The sequence below is a fragment of the Ylistrum balloti genome, unplaced genomic scaffold, assembly GCF_031769215.1.
Source record: "Ylistrum balloti isolate Yb309-2 unplaced genomic scaffold, AGI_CSIRO_Ybal_v1 Utg370728, whole genome shotgun sequence".
Lineage (NCBI taxonomy): Eukaryota > Metazoa > Mollusca > Bivalvia > Pectinida > Pectinidae > Ylistrum > Ylistrum balloti.
This window is the reverse complement of record NW_026782431.1, coordinates 798,313-816,085: the sequence shown is the minus strand read 5'-3', so window position 1 is coordinate 816,085 and position 17,773 is coordinate 798,313. Positions and strand designations below refer to the sequence as shown.

Below are 17,773 nucleotides of genomic sequence, written 5' to 3'. Positions count from 1 at the left end.
CACAATAGTTCTCACTCCTACAACCTACAGACAAAACACCACTACACAATAGTTCTCACTCCTACAACCTACAGACAATACACCACTATACAATAGTTCTCACTCCTACAACCTACAGACAATACACCACTATACAATAGTTCTCACTCCTACAACCTACAGACAATACACCACTATACAATAGTTCTCACCCCCACAACCTACAGACAATACAACAGTTCTTATACCATAATATGTCTCCCCTATAACTAACATGCATTATCACACTTAACAATAGTTGTCTCCCCTACATCTAATAGATAATACACAAGCAATTGATAGTTGTCTCCCTTACAATGCAACCCTATACATTTGGATAAGCCCTGTCACACAGATCCCCCTCCACACTTATAACATACCATGTGTTGTATGCCTTGAGGGTAGCGTCATTTGGGTAAGCCCTGTCACACACATTACATACCCGTGTGTTGTGAGCCTATAGTTAAGCCTTGCTTGGGTAAGCCCTGTCACACACATTTCAAACCCGTGTGTTGTGAGCCTATAGTGACGCATCGTTTGGGTAAGCCCTGTCACACACATTACATAACCGTGTGTTGTGAGCCTATAGTTAAGCCTTGCTTGGGTAAGCCCTGTCACACACATTACAAACCCGTGTGTTGTGAGCCTATAGTGACGCATCGTTTGGGTAAGCCCTGTCACACACATTACATAACCGTGTGTTGTGACCCTATAGTGAAGCCTCGTTTGGGTAAGCCCTGTCACACACACTACATACCTGTGTGTTGTGATCCTATAGTGAAGCCTCGTTTGGGTAAGCCCTGTCACACACATTACATACCTGTGTGTTGTGACCCTATAGTGAAGCCTCGTTTGGGTAAGCCCTGTCACACACATTACATACCTGTGTGTTGTGACCCTACAGTGAAGCCTCGTTTGGGTAAGCCCTGTCACACACATTACATACCCGTGTTATGTGAGCCTTGAGAGTAGCTTCGTTTAGGTAAGCCCTGTCACACACATTACATACCCGTGTATTGTGAGCCTTGAGAGTAGCCTCGTTTGGGTAAGTCCTGTCACACACATTACATACCCGTGTATTGTGAGCCTTGAGAGTAGCCTCGTTTGGGTAAGCCCTGTCACATAGATGACACTGAAACTGACTATCCACCAGCTTATCATGGTTTCGTATGTGGTGCTGCAGGTTGGAGAGTTGAGGAAATGCCCGGTCACATCCTTCTAGTGGACACCTGTAAGGTTTCTCACCTGAAAATATAACAGAGACAATATCAGTTGCCTACACCTCAGCAATGAACAAGTCTTCATATGGCACTCATAGTTCATGAACAAGTCTTCATATGGCATTCATAGTTCATGAACCAGTCTTCATATGGCATTCATAGTTCATGAACCAGTCTTCATATGGCATTCATAGTTCAGGAACCAAACTTCATGTGGCATTCATAGTTCATGAACCAGTCTTCATATGGCATTCATAGTTCATGAACCAGTCTTCATATGGCATTCATAGTTCATGAACCAAACTTCATTTGGCATTCATAGTTCATGAACCAGTCTTCATATGGCATTCATAGTTCAGGAACCAAACTTCATGTGGCATTCATAGCTCATGAACCAGTCTTCATTTGGCATTCATAGTTCATGAACCAGTCATCATGTGGCATTCATAGCTCAGGTGATTGACAGAATTTTTATAGTATCTATCTGATAATAATATTCATTGTGTTCAACAAATCATGCAAATTTATTGAAAAATATGTTGGAAGTAAGAGAGTGAATTCTCTGTGCCAAGTTGGTGAAATCTGTGTGTTAAGTTAGTGAATTTGCCGCACTAAGTGAGTGAATTTTCCACGTTAAATTAGTGGATTCCTGATGTTTATAGACATTACAATGTGATATCCACTGGCTCATAGAAATGGCTTACAGATATTTAGAATCTAAAGACACATGGCATAAGAAGATGATTTTTAAAACTGTAAAGGAATAAATGTATAAGCTCAGTCTCCTAGTGCTGCTTGAGTGCCCTCAACAATCCTTAAAACCTCTCCAAACTAATCAGCATAAATATCAGCTGATATGACAAGGAAAAAAATAAAAATCCAATATTCTATTTCACGTAAATTTAAGACTTCTTAGAAAGTAAATGGATTCTGATACAATAAATTTAAAATGGAAATTTTACATTTACAAATTTGAAAACAAAATGAAGAAAAAAACAAAGTCTTTCAATAAACATTTTATTTTGCATCTTGAGAAGATGAAGCAATTCTTCTGTTCCGAGTGCTTCCCCGAACTGTCAATTCCATTCATCATACGGTTTAGTTTTTTCCCCATTAGCTAAGAACTTGTTCTACTTCTCTAGGAATATTTCAAAATGATTTGTCTATATGCAGAAACTGTAATTTTTTAAGTTACTAATTTTCCAAATCCCATCAAGAAAATGCACGGTGCATAAGGTATCCACTTTTAATCTTAAGTAGCATTTCCAGGAAAATCAATAAAAATTATTGCAATATCTTGACATCCAGCCAAAATAAATTGCAAAAGCAAAATAATCCAAATAAGAAATATATTCATGCATGCGCATACCTCTTGTGATCTCATTATAACAAGAGCTGGCATTTTTCTGTGCGCAGTAAGACACCATAATTTTTTTTGGAAAATTTTGTTGCAAGATATTTCTACATAAGAGAAAGCCGGAATGTCAGCCATCTGCATCTTACATGTACACATTTTTTATCGTGATCCTTAAAAATACATAATTTCAAGATGAATGAATCATTTATCAACTAAAGTACATTATTGCCACCGAGAAACGGCAGAAAGGTTTTTGTTTGAAAATGAAGCCTCAAATTTTACACAATGAATGAGACAATAAACAATAGGGCCCAACTTTTCAGCTCCATCAAACAAGCATTGTTTGTAATTATGTTTTATATGGAAGAAAAGCTAGATAAAAATCAGCAAAATAGGGTCATTATCATCATATTTTTTAAATAAAACCAGAAAGACATTGAACAATAGCATTCCACCAAAACACAACTGTCTCCACAGTATCTTTTAGTAACAAACCAACCTGTCCCTCAGGATCCTTTAGTAACAGAGACAATCTGTCCTCCCACTATCCATCAGTAACAGAGACCACCTGTCCCTTCATTATACTTAAGTAACAGAGACAATCTCTTCCTTCTGGATCCTTTAGTAACAGAGACAACTTGTCCCCTCAGTATCCATCAGTAACAGAGACCACCTGTCCCTCAGGATCCTTTAGTAACAGAGACAACTTGTCCCCTCAGGATCCTTTAGTAACAGAGACAACTTGTCCCCTCAGTACCCTTTAGTAACAGAGACAATCTGTCCTCCCAGTATCCATCAGTAACAGAGACCACCTGTCCCTCAGGATCCTTTAGTAACAGAGACAATCTGTCCTCCCAGTATCCATCAGTAACAGAGACCACCTGTCCCTTCATAATACTTTAGTAACAAGAGACAACCTGTCCCCTCAGTACCCTTTAGTAACAGAGACAACTTGTCCCCTCAGTATCCATCAGTAACAAAGACAACCTGTCCCTCAGGATCCTTTAGTAACAAAGACAACATGTCCCCTCAGGATCCTTTAGTAACAAAGACAACCTGTCCCTCAGGATCCTTTAGTAACAAAGACAACATGTCCCCTCAGGATCCTTTAGTAACAAAGACAACATGTCCCCTCAGTATCATTAAGTAACAAAGACAACCTCTCCCCTCAATATCCTTTAGCAACAAAGACAACCTGTCCCCTCAGTATCCTTTAGTAACAGAGACAAGTGTCCCCTCAATATCCTTTAGTAACTGATACATCTTGTTCCCTCAGTATCCTTAAGTAACAGAGACAACCTGTCCCCTCAGTATCCTTAAGTAACAGAGACAACCTGTCCCCTCAGTATCCTTAAGTAACAGAGACAACCTGTCCCTCAGTATCCTTAAGTAACAGAGATAACATGTCCCCTCATAATACTTTAGTAACAAGAGACAACCTGTCCCCTCAGTATCCTTTAGTAACAGAGACAACCTGTCCCCTCAGTATCTTTTATTGACAAAGGCAAACAATCCCTTTGTGTCTTATCATCCTTCAAGCTATGTGTCTGCATCCTGTTTAACAGCCTCCAGACTATAATTAGGTGTCTTAATCAATAGCCCAGACTATTTGTATGTGTCTTTATGAACAGCCTCTAGACTAGGTGAGCATGGCCTTATTTAATTAAAATCCTAAAGTCCTTGTATTAGTGACTTAATAAAGAACCTCCAGGCATTGGGTAAGTGTCTTAATAAATAGCTTCCAGGATATGTCTAAATGTCTTGTGTAAATGTAGGTATCTAAACCAACAGCATCAAAGGCTATGTATAGGTGCCTTAATGAACAGTCTCCAGGTTATGTGTGTCTTATTTAACAGCTCAAAGGCTACTTAAAACAAACAATCTCTAGGTTGTATGAAGGTGTCTTAATCAATAGCTTCCTAGCTATGTCTCCAGACTTTGTGTAGGTGTCTTAATGAACAGTCTCCAGACTTTGTGTAGGTGTCTTAATGAACAGTCTCCAGACTTTGTGTAGGTGTCTTAATGAACAGTCTCCAGACTTTGTGTAGGTGTCTTAATGAACAGTCTCCAGACTTTGTGTAGGTGTCTTAATGAACAGTCTCCAGACTTTGTGTTGGTGTCTTAATGAACAGTCTCCAGACTTTGTGTATGTGTCTTAATGAACAGTCTCCAGACTTTGTGTAGGTGTCTTAATGAACAGTCTCCAGACTTTGTGTTGGTGTCTTAATGAACAGTCTCAAGGTTATGTGTAAGTGTCTTAATGAACAGTCTCCAGACTTTGTGTAGGTGTCTTAATGAACAGTCTCCAGACTTTGTGTAGGTGTCTTAATGAACAGTCTCCAGACTTTGTGTAGGTGTCTTAATGAACAGTCTCCAGACTTTGTGTTGGTGTCTTAATGAACAGTCTCCAGACTTTGTGTAGGTGTCTTAATGAACAGTCTCCAGACTTTGTGTAGGTGTTTTAATGAACAGTCTCCAGACTTTGTGTAGGTGTCTTAATGAACAGTCTCCAGACTTTGTGTAGGTGTCTTAATGAACAGTCTCCAGACTTTGTGTAGGTGTCTTAATAAACAGTCTCAAGGTTATGTGTAAGTGTCTTACTTAACAACTTAATGAATAACCTTTGGGTTATGTCTATATGCCTTAATGTCTTCAAGCTATTTGTTCACAGCTTCCATGTTTTGTTTAATGTTTTAATGAACAGTCTACAAGATATGTTTTATGTGTCTTAATCAACAGCCTCGAGACTTAGTGTCTTAACGAAGACTTTGTATAGGTGTTTAGATTAAAAGCCTACAGACTATGTGTAGCTATCATAATGAACAGCCTTATGGCTATGCGTAGTTGTCTTAATTAACAGCCTACAGGCCTACAAGATTTGCAACCTCACTTTTTAAGAAAAGTGTTTTAACTCAGTAGACCTCTTGTCTTAATGTTTAATTCCACTTTTAAGTCCACATAATGCTACATCTTCACTGACAACTTGTCTTCGGTTGGGTAGTAAATTATTGATATATGTCTGTATTTTTTGTATTAAAAGTTTCAAAGTAAGAAATAAAACTACAGATTTCTTCTTTTCTAATATTCCATGTATTGATGATGTACTTTATTAGATTGACAAGTAGAATTAATGACCAGGAAATGATACAGTGTAATTTACATCAGCATAACCATTTATAACCCAAAATAAACTTCAAATGTTGCCTCTCGTCAGTCTTATCTCTAAAAAAACACCCAGACCATTTCTTATGCGGAGTTTTGACATTACCTGTGCACAGATATATGCACAAAGAGATACACAAGTCTCTCTGCCCACTTCTTTCATTCCATATTTTTTATTTTTTTTTTTATAGATAAAATATTCAAAAATAGATCCCTACATAGAAACTAGAAAAAAGGTAGAAAAATTCCATTTCATCGTAACTTTTGCACCTGTAATCTGGAATGTGTATATGCAGAATGTCTGTGCATTCTAGTACTGTAATTGAAAACAGCTTCATGGAACTGTGATAATGTGTGCCATACTTTATCTGAGCTGACTGCATGTCGTTAAAAATACATTTAAATGCAACTCCCAAAAATACCAGAAAACCTGTATAAAACCTGAATGTGTATCAGCAGCCTGTTCTATATGCAATCTTCACTAAGCCCTCATCAAGTCTGTCAGTTTTTTTAAATGCTCTAGTGATGTTTTTTTTCCCTTTGTACACAATAGTCATTATTCAAACCTGCTCTGAGAAAAAAAAAACCCATTTCAATATTTAACACTTAAGAGAATACGTCTATTGCAGAATTCAAGAGAAAAATGGGGAAGTTCATTATCAGTGGTTCAATGTGTTACTGTACAGAAGTGATAATCCAGCGGTTGGTAGTGTTTCTGTATAGAAGTGGTTGTTCAGTGGTTCAATGTGTTACTGTACAGAAGTGATAATCCAGCCGTTGGTAGTGTTTCTGTATAGAAGTGGCTGTTCAGTGGTTGGAAGTGTTGCTGTACAGAAGTGATAATTCAGCAGTTGGCAGTGTTGCTGTATAGAAGTGGCTGTTCAGTGGTTGGTAGTGTTTCTGTATAGAAGTGGTTGTTCTGTAGTTGTCAGTGTTGCTGTATAGAAGTGGTTGTTCAGTGTTGCTGTATGGAAGTGGCTGTTCAGTGGTTGTAAGTGTTGCTGTATAGAAGTGGCTGTTCAGTGGTTGGCAGTGTTTCTGTATAGAAGTGGCTGTTCAGTGGTTGGTAGTGTTTCTGTATAGAAGTGGTTGTTCAGTGGTTGTCAGTGTTGCTGTATAGAAGTGGTTGTTCAGTGTTGCTGTATAGAAGTGGTTGTCAGTGTTTCTGTATAGAAGTGGTTGTTCAGTGGTTGGAAGTGTTTCTGTATAGAAGTGGTTGTTCAGTGGTTGGAAGTGTTTCTGTATAGAAGTGGCTGTTCAGTGGTTGGCAGTGTTTCTGTATAGAAGTGGCTGTTCAGTGGTTGGCAGTGTTTCTTTATAGAAGTGGTTGTTCAGTGATAGTCAGTTCTGCTGTATAGAAGTGGCTGTTCAGTGGTTGGCAGTGTTGCTGTATAGAAATGTCTGTTCAGTGGTTGGCAGTGTTGCTGTATAGAAGTGGTTGTTCAGTGGTTGGCAGTGTTGCTGTATAGAAGTGGCTGTTCAGTGGTTGTTCAGTGTTGCTGTATAGAAATGGCTGTTCAGTGGTTGGCAGTGTTGCTGTATAGAAGTGTCTGTTCAGTGGTTGTTCAGTGTTGCTGTATAGAAGTGGTTGTTCATTGGTTGTCAGTGTTTCTGTATATAAGTGGCTGTTCAGTGGTTGTTCAGTGTTTCTGTATAGAAGTGGTTGTTCAGTGGTTGGTAGTGTTTCTGTATAGAAGTGGCTGTTCAGTGGTTGGCAGTGCTGCTGTATAGAAGTGGCTGTTCAGTGGTTGTCAGTTCTGCTGTATAGAAGTGTCTGTTAAGTGGTTGTCAGTGTTTCTGTATAGAAGTGGTTGTTCAGTGGTTAGCAGTGTTTCTGTATAGAAGTGGCTGTTCAGTGGTTGGTAGTGTTTCTGCATAAAAGTGGCTGTTCAGTGGTTTGAAGTGTTTCTGTATAGAAGTGGCTGTTCAGTGGTTGGCAGTGTTTCTGCATAGAAGTGGCTGTTCAGTGGTTGTCAGTGTTGCTATATAGAAGTGGCTGTTCAGTGGTTGTCATTTCTGCTGTATAGAAGTGGTTGTTCAGTGGTTGTCAGTGTTGCTGTATAGAAGTGGCTGTTCAGTGGTTGGCAGTGTTTCTGTATAGAAGTGGTTGTTCTGTGGTTGGCAGTGTTTCTGTATAGAAGTGGCTGTTCAGTGGTTGGCAGTGTTGCTGTATAGACGTGGTTGTTCAGTGGTTGGCAGTGTTTCTGTATAGAAGTGGTTGTTCAGTGATAGTCAGTTCTGCTGTATAGAAGTGGCTGTTCAGTGGTTGGCAGTGTTGCTGTATAGACGTGGCTGTTCAGTGGTTGGCAGTGTCTCTGTATAGAAGTGGCTGTTCAGTGGTTGGCAGTGTTTCTGTATAGAAATGTCTGTTCAGTGGTTGGCAGTGTTTCTGTATAGAAGTGGCTGTTCAGTGGTTGGAAGTGTTTCTGTATAGAAGTGGTTGTTCAGTGGTTGGCAGTGTTTCTGTATAGAAGTGGCTGTTCAGTAGTTGTCAGTGTTTCTGTATAGAAGTGGCTGTTCAGTGGTTGGCAGTGTTGCTGTATAGACGTGGCTGTTCAGTGGTTGGCAGTGTTTCTGTATAGAAGTGGCTGTTCAGTGGTTGGCAGTGTTGCTGTATAGACGTGGCTGTTCAGTGGTTGGCAGTGTCTCTGTATAAAGTGGTTGTTCAGTGTTGCTGTATAGAAATGTCTGTTCAGTGGTTGGCAGTGTTTCTGTATAGAAGTGGCTGTTCAGTGGTTGGAAGTGTTTCTGTATAGAAGTGGCTGTTCAGTGGTTGGTAGTGTTTCTGTATAGAGGTGGCTGTTCAGTGGTTGGCAGTGTTGCTGTATAGACGTGGCTGTTCAGTGGTTGGCAGTGTCTCTGTATAGAAGTGGTTGTTCAGTGGTTGTCAGTGTTTCTGTATAGAAGTGGCTGTTCAGTGGTTGGTAGTGTTTCTGTATAGAGGTGGCTGTTCAGTGGTTGGCAGTGTTGCTGTATAGACGTGGCTGTTCAGTGGTTGGCAGTGTCTCTGTATAGAAGTGGTTGTTCAGTGGTTGTCAGTGTTGCTGTATAGACGTGGCTGTTCAGTGGTTGTCAGTGTTTCTGTATAGACGTGGCTGTTCAGTGGTTGTCAGTGTTTCTGTATAGAAGTGGTTGTTCAGTGGTTGGCAGTGTTTCTGTATAGAAGTGGCTGTTCAGTGGTTGGCAGTGTTTCTGTATAGAAGTTGCTGTTCAGTGGTTGGCAGTGTTTCTGTATAGAAGTGGCTGTTCAGTGGTTGGCAGTGTTTCTGTATAGAAGTGGCTGTTCAGTGGTTGGAAGTGTTTCTGTATAGAAGTGGCTGTTCAGTGGTTGGAAGTGTTTCTGTATAGAAGTGGCTGTTCAGTGGTTGGAAGTGTTTCTGTATAGAAGTGGTTGGCAGAGTTGCTGTATATAAGTGGTGTTTTTTTCATATAGTTCATATAGTTATTTACAGAAATGATGGTTCAGTTGTAAGAAGTGCAAGTAGATTTCTAACCCAGAATTCAGATTTTTACCCCATGTTTAAATGAGCTGCACCCCCCCCCTTCACCCCCTTGTTTAATATGAGTTAATATGATACAGTAGGGAAATTGTACATTGCACCAAACATGGTGTTCGACACTTTATTTTAGATTAAAGTCTATCCAAAAGACAGGCTTCACAGTACAGCTGACAGGGCCAGTATGAGATATCACATGGTGGGTTTGATGTAGGTGAGAGAAACGCTCAGAATAGCTGCCTACGGGTTCATTATTACTGCGGCACTTTTAATCAGGCCATGCTTGTACACTAATGAATATTTATTCATATTTTACTGATACCAAAACAGTTTTTGTAGTAATTTTTGGTATATTGTTTTATGAGAGTACAACTTTAACATCACGGCTAATTGAGCTGTCAATGCTTTGCGTGATTTATAGACAAACCAAATTACTGCGATTTTTTGGTATCCATTCTTCATAACATTTTCTGCAAAAGAAAGGTGTGATTTATAAATATTCAAAGCTTTGGAGGTTTGTCACATCACAAATACATCACCTCTTCACACTACATATTTCTGAATACTTTGGAAAGAAAAAGTTCATATTCGTGATCATTGCGATGAAGGAATCAACTTCAAGGATGGATATCTATTAGTCACCAGGGAACAGAAATTCCTTCCAATCTTGAGTTTGACAATTTGTAGTTTTCCAAATAATACCGTTTGCAATTTTTACCATTTTTAATCCCTGTGACCTTGAAAATGGGCCAAGGTTATTTATATTAGGAAAATTTATTGCACTAACTGACATCCAAGGTACCATATCCTACATCTTATGAATCTGTAAATTAAATTATGTTGAAATTTTCAACATGTTTGACTTCTGTGACCTTGAAAACTAGTCAAGGTCACTAACATTATATAAGTGCTCCATTATACCTACTGGACAAATAACAAGGTCCTGGGTATTCTGGACCTGGAGAAGAATTTCTTTCTTAATTTGTTAACAATTAAAGTGCAGGTAATTTTTTATCTTTTAACCCTGGGTGAGTAATCAAGTTGACTTAGACCTAAATACAATATGTAAGAAATATATTGCAGTGCAGCTACACATAACACTCCAACATATTCCCTCTCTAAACCTTAAAGACATTAAGAAGGTGCTGTAATGAATTTTCATATATCTGACTTCCATGACATTGAGTGTAAAATCAAGGTCATATATTTGAGGATATTTTACCCCAGGTACCTTAAATGGCCTGATATAAGAATCCATGTGCTATAAAATTTCTAACAGAACCTTTTCAAAGTAAAAGGTTGACAGATGGATGGACAAACTGATGGACAGACGGAATGCTGGACAGATGGATGGACAAACTGATGGACAGACGGAATGCCGGACAGATGGATGGACAAACTGATGGACAGACGGAATGCTGGACAGATAGATGGACAAACTGATGGACAGACGGAATTGTGGACAGATGGATGGACAGAGAGATCCTGCAGTATACCATTCTCAGCTCATGCTATGTGAGCAAATTATCAGTTGTAACCAATATTCTTTCCATAATTCTTGCTTCACTACAATCTTTGTATGAAACTGTTACTTAGGAAAAAATATGTAAATAAGAAAGAATATTTTCCATTTAATACCCAGAATTTTGTGCCAGCAGTTTAAGTTCTCCTCGATGCACGAGTTTATGATGATTAAATCTGTGACTGCTGATATAACATTGATTTACAGAACACAACATTTTTTTCTTGAAGTCTCTATGAGGATAAAGCTGTATTGAAATCACTCTGAGGAAAAACATAATTACCTAGGCAAGGTTGTTAGATTTTTTCTTTGATGATGCTTAAATTTACTTTGATATCAAGTTTTGGATCAACGTTGAAGCAAGCGAACAAAAGCCAATTTTCGTCTGCCATTTTTAATGGGCAGAGAATGCTGCGTGAAAAATCAACAAAAAATTGCTATAGTCTTGATATGATAATACAAGTCAAAGATTTATAAAACATTAAATTTAAAATTGAAGTTAATGATTTTGAAATAGAACCAAGTTTCCAAAAACATGATTTTACACTATGTTTTAAACATCTGAAGCTCTATAAAATATGTGCGATAAATTTTTTCAGAAATAATCAATATTTTTATATATAACTCTAAGGCATTTTTCATTAAAATTCTACTGAATGTTTAGAGCAAGGGGGACAGGAACCCCGAACCCGAACAAACTTTGGTCAGGGGATCTCATTAAATCACAGGGGGTCAACATATAAATTCTGATTTGAAATTTGGGGTTTGCCTTTTGCTGGACAGTAAAATAGCATATGATTTCAATTCCACTTGACAAAATTGCTTGACTGGGCTTATCAGACACAGGAAGATGATTATGTATACTGCATTAAGTCCATGACAGATAATTACAGCCCTTGTCGTGGTCAATCTGTAGTAAATCAAAGCCCATGCTCAGACTTGGGAGGTATCTGATGATATCAAGACGACAGAACATTGTTACAAAGTTACCTCCCCTGATTGATCAAGAGTTCCTGCCAGCTTTGAGGACTACTCTAGCTGACATTAACATGATGTTTATATTATCATACCTTGTATCTACCTTACAATAAGCCCAGGACAAACACGTAGTCTCAAGGTGGAGGAGCACAGGGCTGATATTAATGTTTTAACTTTCGACAGGTTCTTTAAAACCAGCAAAAAAAAAGTTGAATTATATAAAAAAAAAATACCATGAAAACCAAAATGAATTAAGAAAAAGGCAAACTACATCTCTTTACCCTCAAGCTTTTGATAAAACAGTTAAAATTTCAATAAAACTTTATTGTATACGAGGATAAAAAATAGCAATTGTTTGTATTTGTGTAAAAATAATATACAATAGATTCTGATTTTTTTATCAGGGCTAAAATCTCATTGTGTACAAGACTTTGCATTTTTGTTGGTATTGGGTTTTATGGATAACTCTTGTTTACAAGGTCCTTTAGCACTATAATCCATGTCAATTTGTATTGCTTATTTCATGGGAATATAAATTAGCAGATTAGGAGTAAAGAAAGTCAACTGCCCAATAAAAGTGCCATTTTATTGTGAATGTCAATATCAAATGCCTACTATAGGACAGATGTTATATATTCTGTCACCAATACATAACTTTCTTCAATTAAAGTTCTCCAATCTTGTTTATACATTGTGTGGTTTGGTGTATTTAAAGTTCTTCCAGTGCCTTATTCATAAATATCAGGTAGTTTTTTTTTATTGAATAGAATTGATTGACGTTACAATACTGTACCATTATTAAATGCTATATTCATGTTCACGATCAAGGATGTTAAAGAATTTCAAAAGAATATTAAATGTTGTTGAAAAATGTTACACACAGGTGTGACTAAATCGGAAAAGTTTTCAATTAAATTTTTTCAGGTATTTTTTTATATATATTCTGATACACCAGAGCACTTTAATGGGATTTTTTTCTTGAAGGATTGCTATTCTGACATGAATAAAATTACATCTCATTTCATATTCAGGACACGATCCTTAATTGACAGGTGAAGACCAAGGAAGACAGATTTAGAGGAGTTATGTAATTCTTTGTATGCCAGAACTTACATCTTAAGTACAGTTATCGTGACTACTTTTCCAATGAAAATATACATGTACGAATATTGCAACAAAAAACTCTGTGACCCATCGCTGCAAACAAAGGTATTCACATGCAGAGTAGGGAGAAGACTGCATAAAAGTCATCGTCATATCTACGTATTTGTTTTTGCAGTTTTATATGAAGTAACCTGCATCTAATGTGTCATTGAAATGGAATATATCGGAACGAAACAAGGAAGTACACATTTCAATTCTAGCTTGTGGCCACAACTGGACTGTGACATCTTTACTCTGTCACACCACAGGACTGTGACATCTTTACTCTGTCACACCACAGGACTGTGGCATCTTTACACTGTCACACCACATGACTGTTACATCATTATTCTGTCACACCACAGGACTGTGACATCTTTACTCTGTCACACAACAGGACTGTGACATCTTTATTCTTTCACACAACAGGACTGTGACGTCATTATTCTGTCACACCACAGGACTGTGACATCATTATTCTGTCACACCACAGGACTGTGACATCTTTATTCTTTCACACAACAGGACTGTGACGTCATTATTCTATCTCACCACAGGACTGTGACATCATTATTCTGTCACACCACAGGACTGTGACATCTTTACTCTGTCACACCACAGGACTGTGACATCTTTACTCTGTCACACCACAGGACTGTGACATCTTTATTCTGTCACACCACAGGACTGTGACATCTTTATTCTGTGACATCACATGACTGTGACATCTTTATTCTGTCACACCACAGGACTGTGACATCATTGTTCTGTCACACCACAGGACTGTGACATCTTTACTCTGTCACACCACATGACTGTGACATCTTTACTCTGTCACACCACATGACTGTGACATCTTTACTCTGTCACACAACAGGACTGTGACGTCATTATTCTGTCACACAACAGGACTGGCATCATCACACAACAGGAATATTTCAACTAGTACTTCACCCAGGGGCCAAGTCATACCCCTCCCCTGCCACTAACAGAATTATTTATAAAATAATAAAACAGTATTTAATTTTGGTGATATATATAATCTATTTAGTAGTTAGGAGTAACTGGTACATTGTTGAATTCTAAAAGGGGCATAAGTTTCTGAAAAAGGGAGATAAGTCAACCTGATGAAGATTACACATATCTACAATGTAAAAGCTTTATAATCAGCAAGTTTAGGAGGAGTAGTCACTACATTGTTGCATCTACAGATCAACAGACAGACAGATGGACGGACAACCAGATTCCAGTATATCCTCCTGTCCCAACTTCATTACAGGGATTATGTATAATGAAATATATTACATTATAACAAGAGGCCCCTTGGGTCTGTATCAATCACCTGCTAATATAACTGGGCTTACTAGGATACCAAGGTTCTTTACCTCAGACAGTCAGCCATATATCCTGTTCTAATCAGACCTTGTGGTCAATGAGAAGCAGTTCAGTGTACAACAAATCTGACCCTTTTGACCTTCATTTTGCAAATTTTGTTGGGCTTCATTCTAGGCCTTTGAGTTTTTGAGGGGAAGTCATTTAAGTGTTTTACCACATTTGACCCCTGTGACCTTGAGTATGGGTCAAGGTAATTTCATTTTGCAAACTTCGTTGGGATTCATCCCAGAAACCAACAGCAAGGTACCATGATTCTCGGCAATTTGGTGACCTTGAAATATGGCCCAAGTTTATTATTTTCCACAAACATTGTAGGGTTTCATCCCAAAAATTAATCAACCAAACATCTTGATTCTAGACCTTTTGATTACTGAGAAGAAGTTATTTATTTGTTCATCAAATTTGACCTCTATGGCCTTGAAAGTTGATGAAGGACATTTCTTTTTTCAAACACTGTCAGGCTTCATTCCAGGAAGCTACCAGTCAAATATCTCCATTCTTGGCCTTTTGCTTTTTGAGAAAAGGTTGTTTAAAGGTCAAAAACTGATGCTGGAGAAATTCCAGATAATGGATGTCGCACCATTAAATAGTTCATTTGGCCTGTGAGTTAACAATGTGTGAGGCAACATTCCATCAAAAGACAGGTGATGATGTCTTCATGTGTATTTTTATGTGTGAGGCAACATTCCATCAAAAGACAGGTGATGATGTCTTCATGTGTATTTTTATGTGTGAGGCAATATTCCATCAAAAGACAGGTGATGATGTCTTCATGTGTATTTTTATGTGTGAGGCAATATTCCATCAAAAGACAGGTGATGATGTCTTCATGTGTATTTTTATGTGTGAGGCAATATTCCATCAAAAGACAGGTGATGATGTCTTCATGTGTATTTTTATGTGTGAGGCAATATTCCATCAAAAGACAGGTGATGATGTCTTCATGTGTATTTTTATGTGTGAGGCAATATTCCATCAAAAGACAGGTGATGATGTCTTCATGTGTATTTTTAATTTTCCTATCTTGTGTCTCAAAACTACAATTACGACATAATGATGTGATGAAATGGTAATTATGTCAAATAAGACAAAGAACATAAGGAGATTCAATGACGAAAATAGGGCAAGGATGACAACATAACAGACAGTTGTGTTATCAATGACTTAAACGTGACTTCTGTATCAATTCAAATACATACTGTATTCTGTCATTAGCTCTGCTAACTAATGAAATACATTTCAAATGTGTAAAAACCAAACACCAAAATGGTTATTTAGAAGCCGATATCCCGACAATAAATTCTTGGTTAAAGTACACCACACCAGGTTAGTGTGTAAAGGCTTTTAAGTATGGAAAAAATTACTCTCATATCAGATTATCAGCGGAACTATTTATCCTGAGGTGTTGAAAAAACAAACCCATTCTATAATCTGATTTATCTACATTTATAGACCATAGAAAATATTCCCTGACAAATCAGACTTAACAATCTGCCAGTGCTAAGAGCAGAATATCCACATAATCAAAGTTATATAGCTCAATTCAATGACAAAAAAAGTCATGTTGATGCAAAACATGTTTTCCTTATATTTTTTCTTCCTGTTTTGATTGTGTTTGTTAAATTAGCTAGAAATGTACCAACCAAAATAAAACAACTCTTTAACCGAACCTAGATGAAGGATGTACTGACAAAAATAACACACTCTGTAGCTAGATCTTGACGATGAATTTACCCACCAAAATAAAACACCCCTAAAACTGGACTTAATGTAACTAAATTTACCCACCAAAATAAAACACCCCTCAAACTGGACTTAATGTAACTAAATTTACCCACCAAAATAAAACACCCCTAAAATTGGACTTAATGTAACTAAATTTACCCACCAAAATAAAACATCCCTAAAACTGGACTTAATGTAACTAAATTTACCCATCAAAATAAAACACCTCTTAAACTGAATATAAAAGATGAATATACCAACCAAACTGAACATAACCTTAAACCATTTTCTTTCAATGAATATACACACAAAATATAAAAACTATCACACTGTCCCAGGCCTTGTAATCAACAATATACCAGTCCTGATAAACAACACTATCCCTCTGTTCTATATACAATAAGAAAATGACAACATGTGAACATAACCATAATCCATTTTCTAATTCAATGAAATTAGGGCAAAATATAACAAACTATCACACTATCCCAGGCCTTGTAAACAACACTATCCCAGTCCTGATAAACAACACTATCCCAGCCCTGATAAACAACACTATCCCAGTCCTGATAAACAACACTATCCCAGTCCTGATAGACAACACTATCCCAGCCCTGATAAACAACACTATCCCAGCCCTAATATTCAACACTATCCCAGCCCTGATAGACAACACTATCCCTGCCCTGATAGACAACACTATCCCAGTCCTGATAGACAACACTATCACAGCCCTGATAAACAACACTATCCCAGCCCTGATAAACAACACTATCCCAGTCCTGATAAACAATATCCCAGTCCTGATAAACAACACTATCCCAGCCCTCATAAACAACACTATCCCAGTCCTGATAAACAACACTATCCCAGCCCTCATAAACAACACTATCCCAGTCCTGATAAACAACACTATCACAGCCCTGATAATCAACACTATCCCAGTCCTGATAAACACTATCCCAGTCTTGATAAACAACACTATCCCAGCCCTCATAAACAACACTATCCCAGTCCTGATAAATAACACTATCCCAGCCCTGATAGCCAACACTATCCCAGTCCTGATAAACAACCATATCCCAGTCCTGATAAATACCACTATCCCAGGCCTGATAAACCACACTATCCCAGCCTTCATAAACAACACTATCCCAGCCTTCATAAACAACACTATCCCAGCCCTCATCAACACAATATCCCAGCCCTCATAAACAACACTATCCCAGGCCTGATAAACAACACTATCCCAGTCCTGATAGACAACACTATCACAGCCCTCATAAACAACACTATCTCAGACATGATAAACAACACTATCCCAGCCCTCATAAACAACACTATCCCAGCCCTGATGAACAACACTATCCCAGACCTCATAAACAACACTATCCCAGCCTTCATAAATAACACTACCCGAGCCAAGGCTAATAACATTATCCCAGCCCTCATAAACAACACTATCCCAGCCTTCATAAATAACACTATCCCAACACTCATTAACAACACTATCCCAGCCCTAATAAATAACACTATCCCAGCCAAGGCTAACAACATTATCCCAGCCCAGATTAAAGAGATTATTCCAGCCCAAATTAAGGAGACTATCCTATGAAAGTTCACAAATTTTTGCTGTTTACAAAGAAACTCCATTCCTATTAACTCATCTCATGTATAAAGTGAATTAGCGCTGCCTTCAAGAAGCATTCATTCTGCATTGAGATTAAAGTTTAAAATAATATAAATGCTATCTGCA

General features: G+C 37.9%; 1 protein-coding gene across 1 annotated transcript in view; it reads right to left on the bottom strand.

Moving 5' to 3' along the window:
- Positions 1-17,773, bottom strand: part of LOC132557807 (uncharacterized) — a 58,250-nt gene that overhangs the window by 5,281 nt on the left and 35,196 nt on the right. Inside the window, exon 2 of the mRNA XM_060222336.1 lies at positions 1,091-1,263. Coding sequence (XP_060078319.1) covers positions 1,091-1,263 — 173 coding nt within the window. The remainder of the gene's footprint in view (positions 1-1,090; positions 1,264-17,773) is intronic.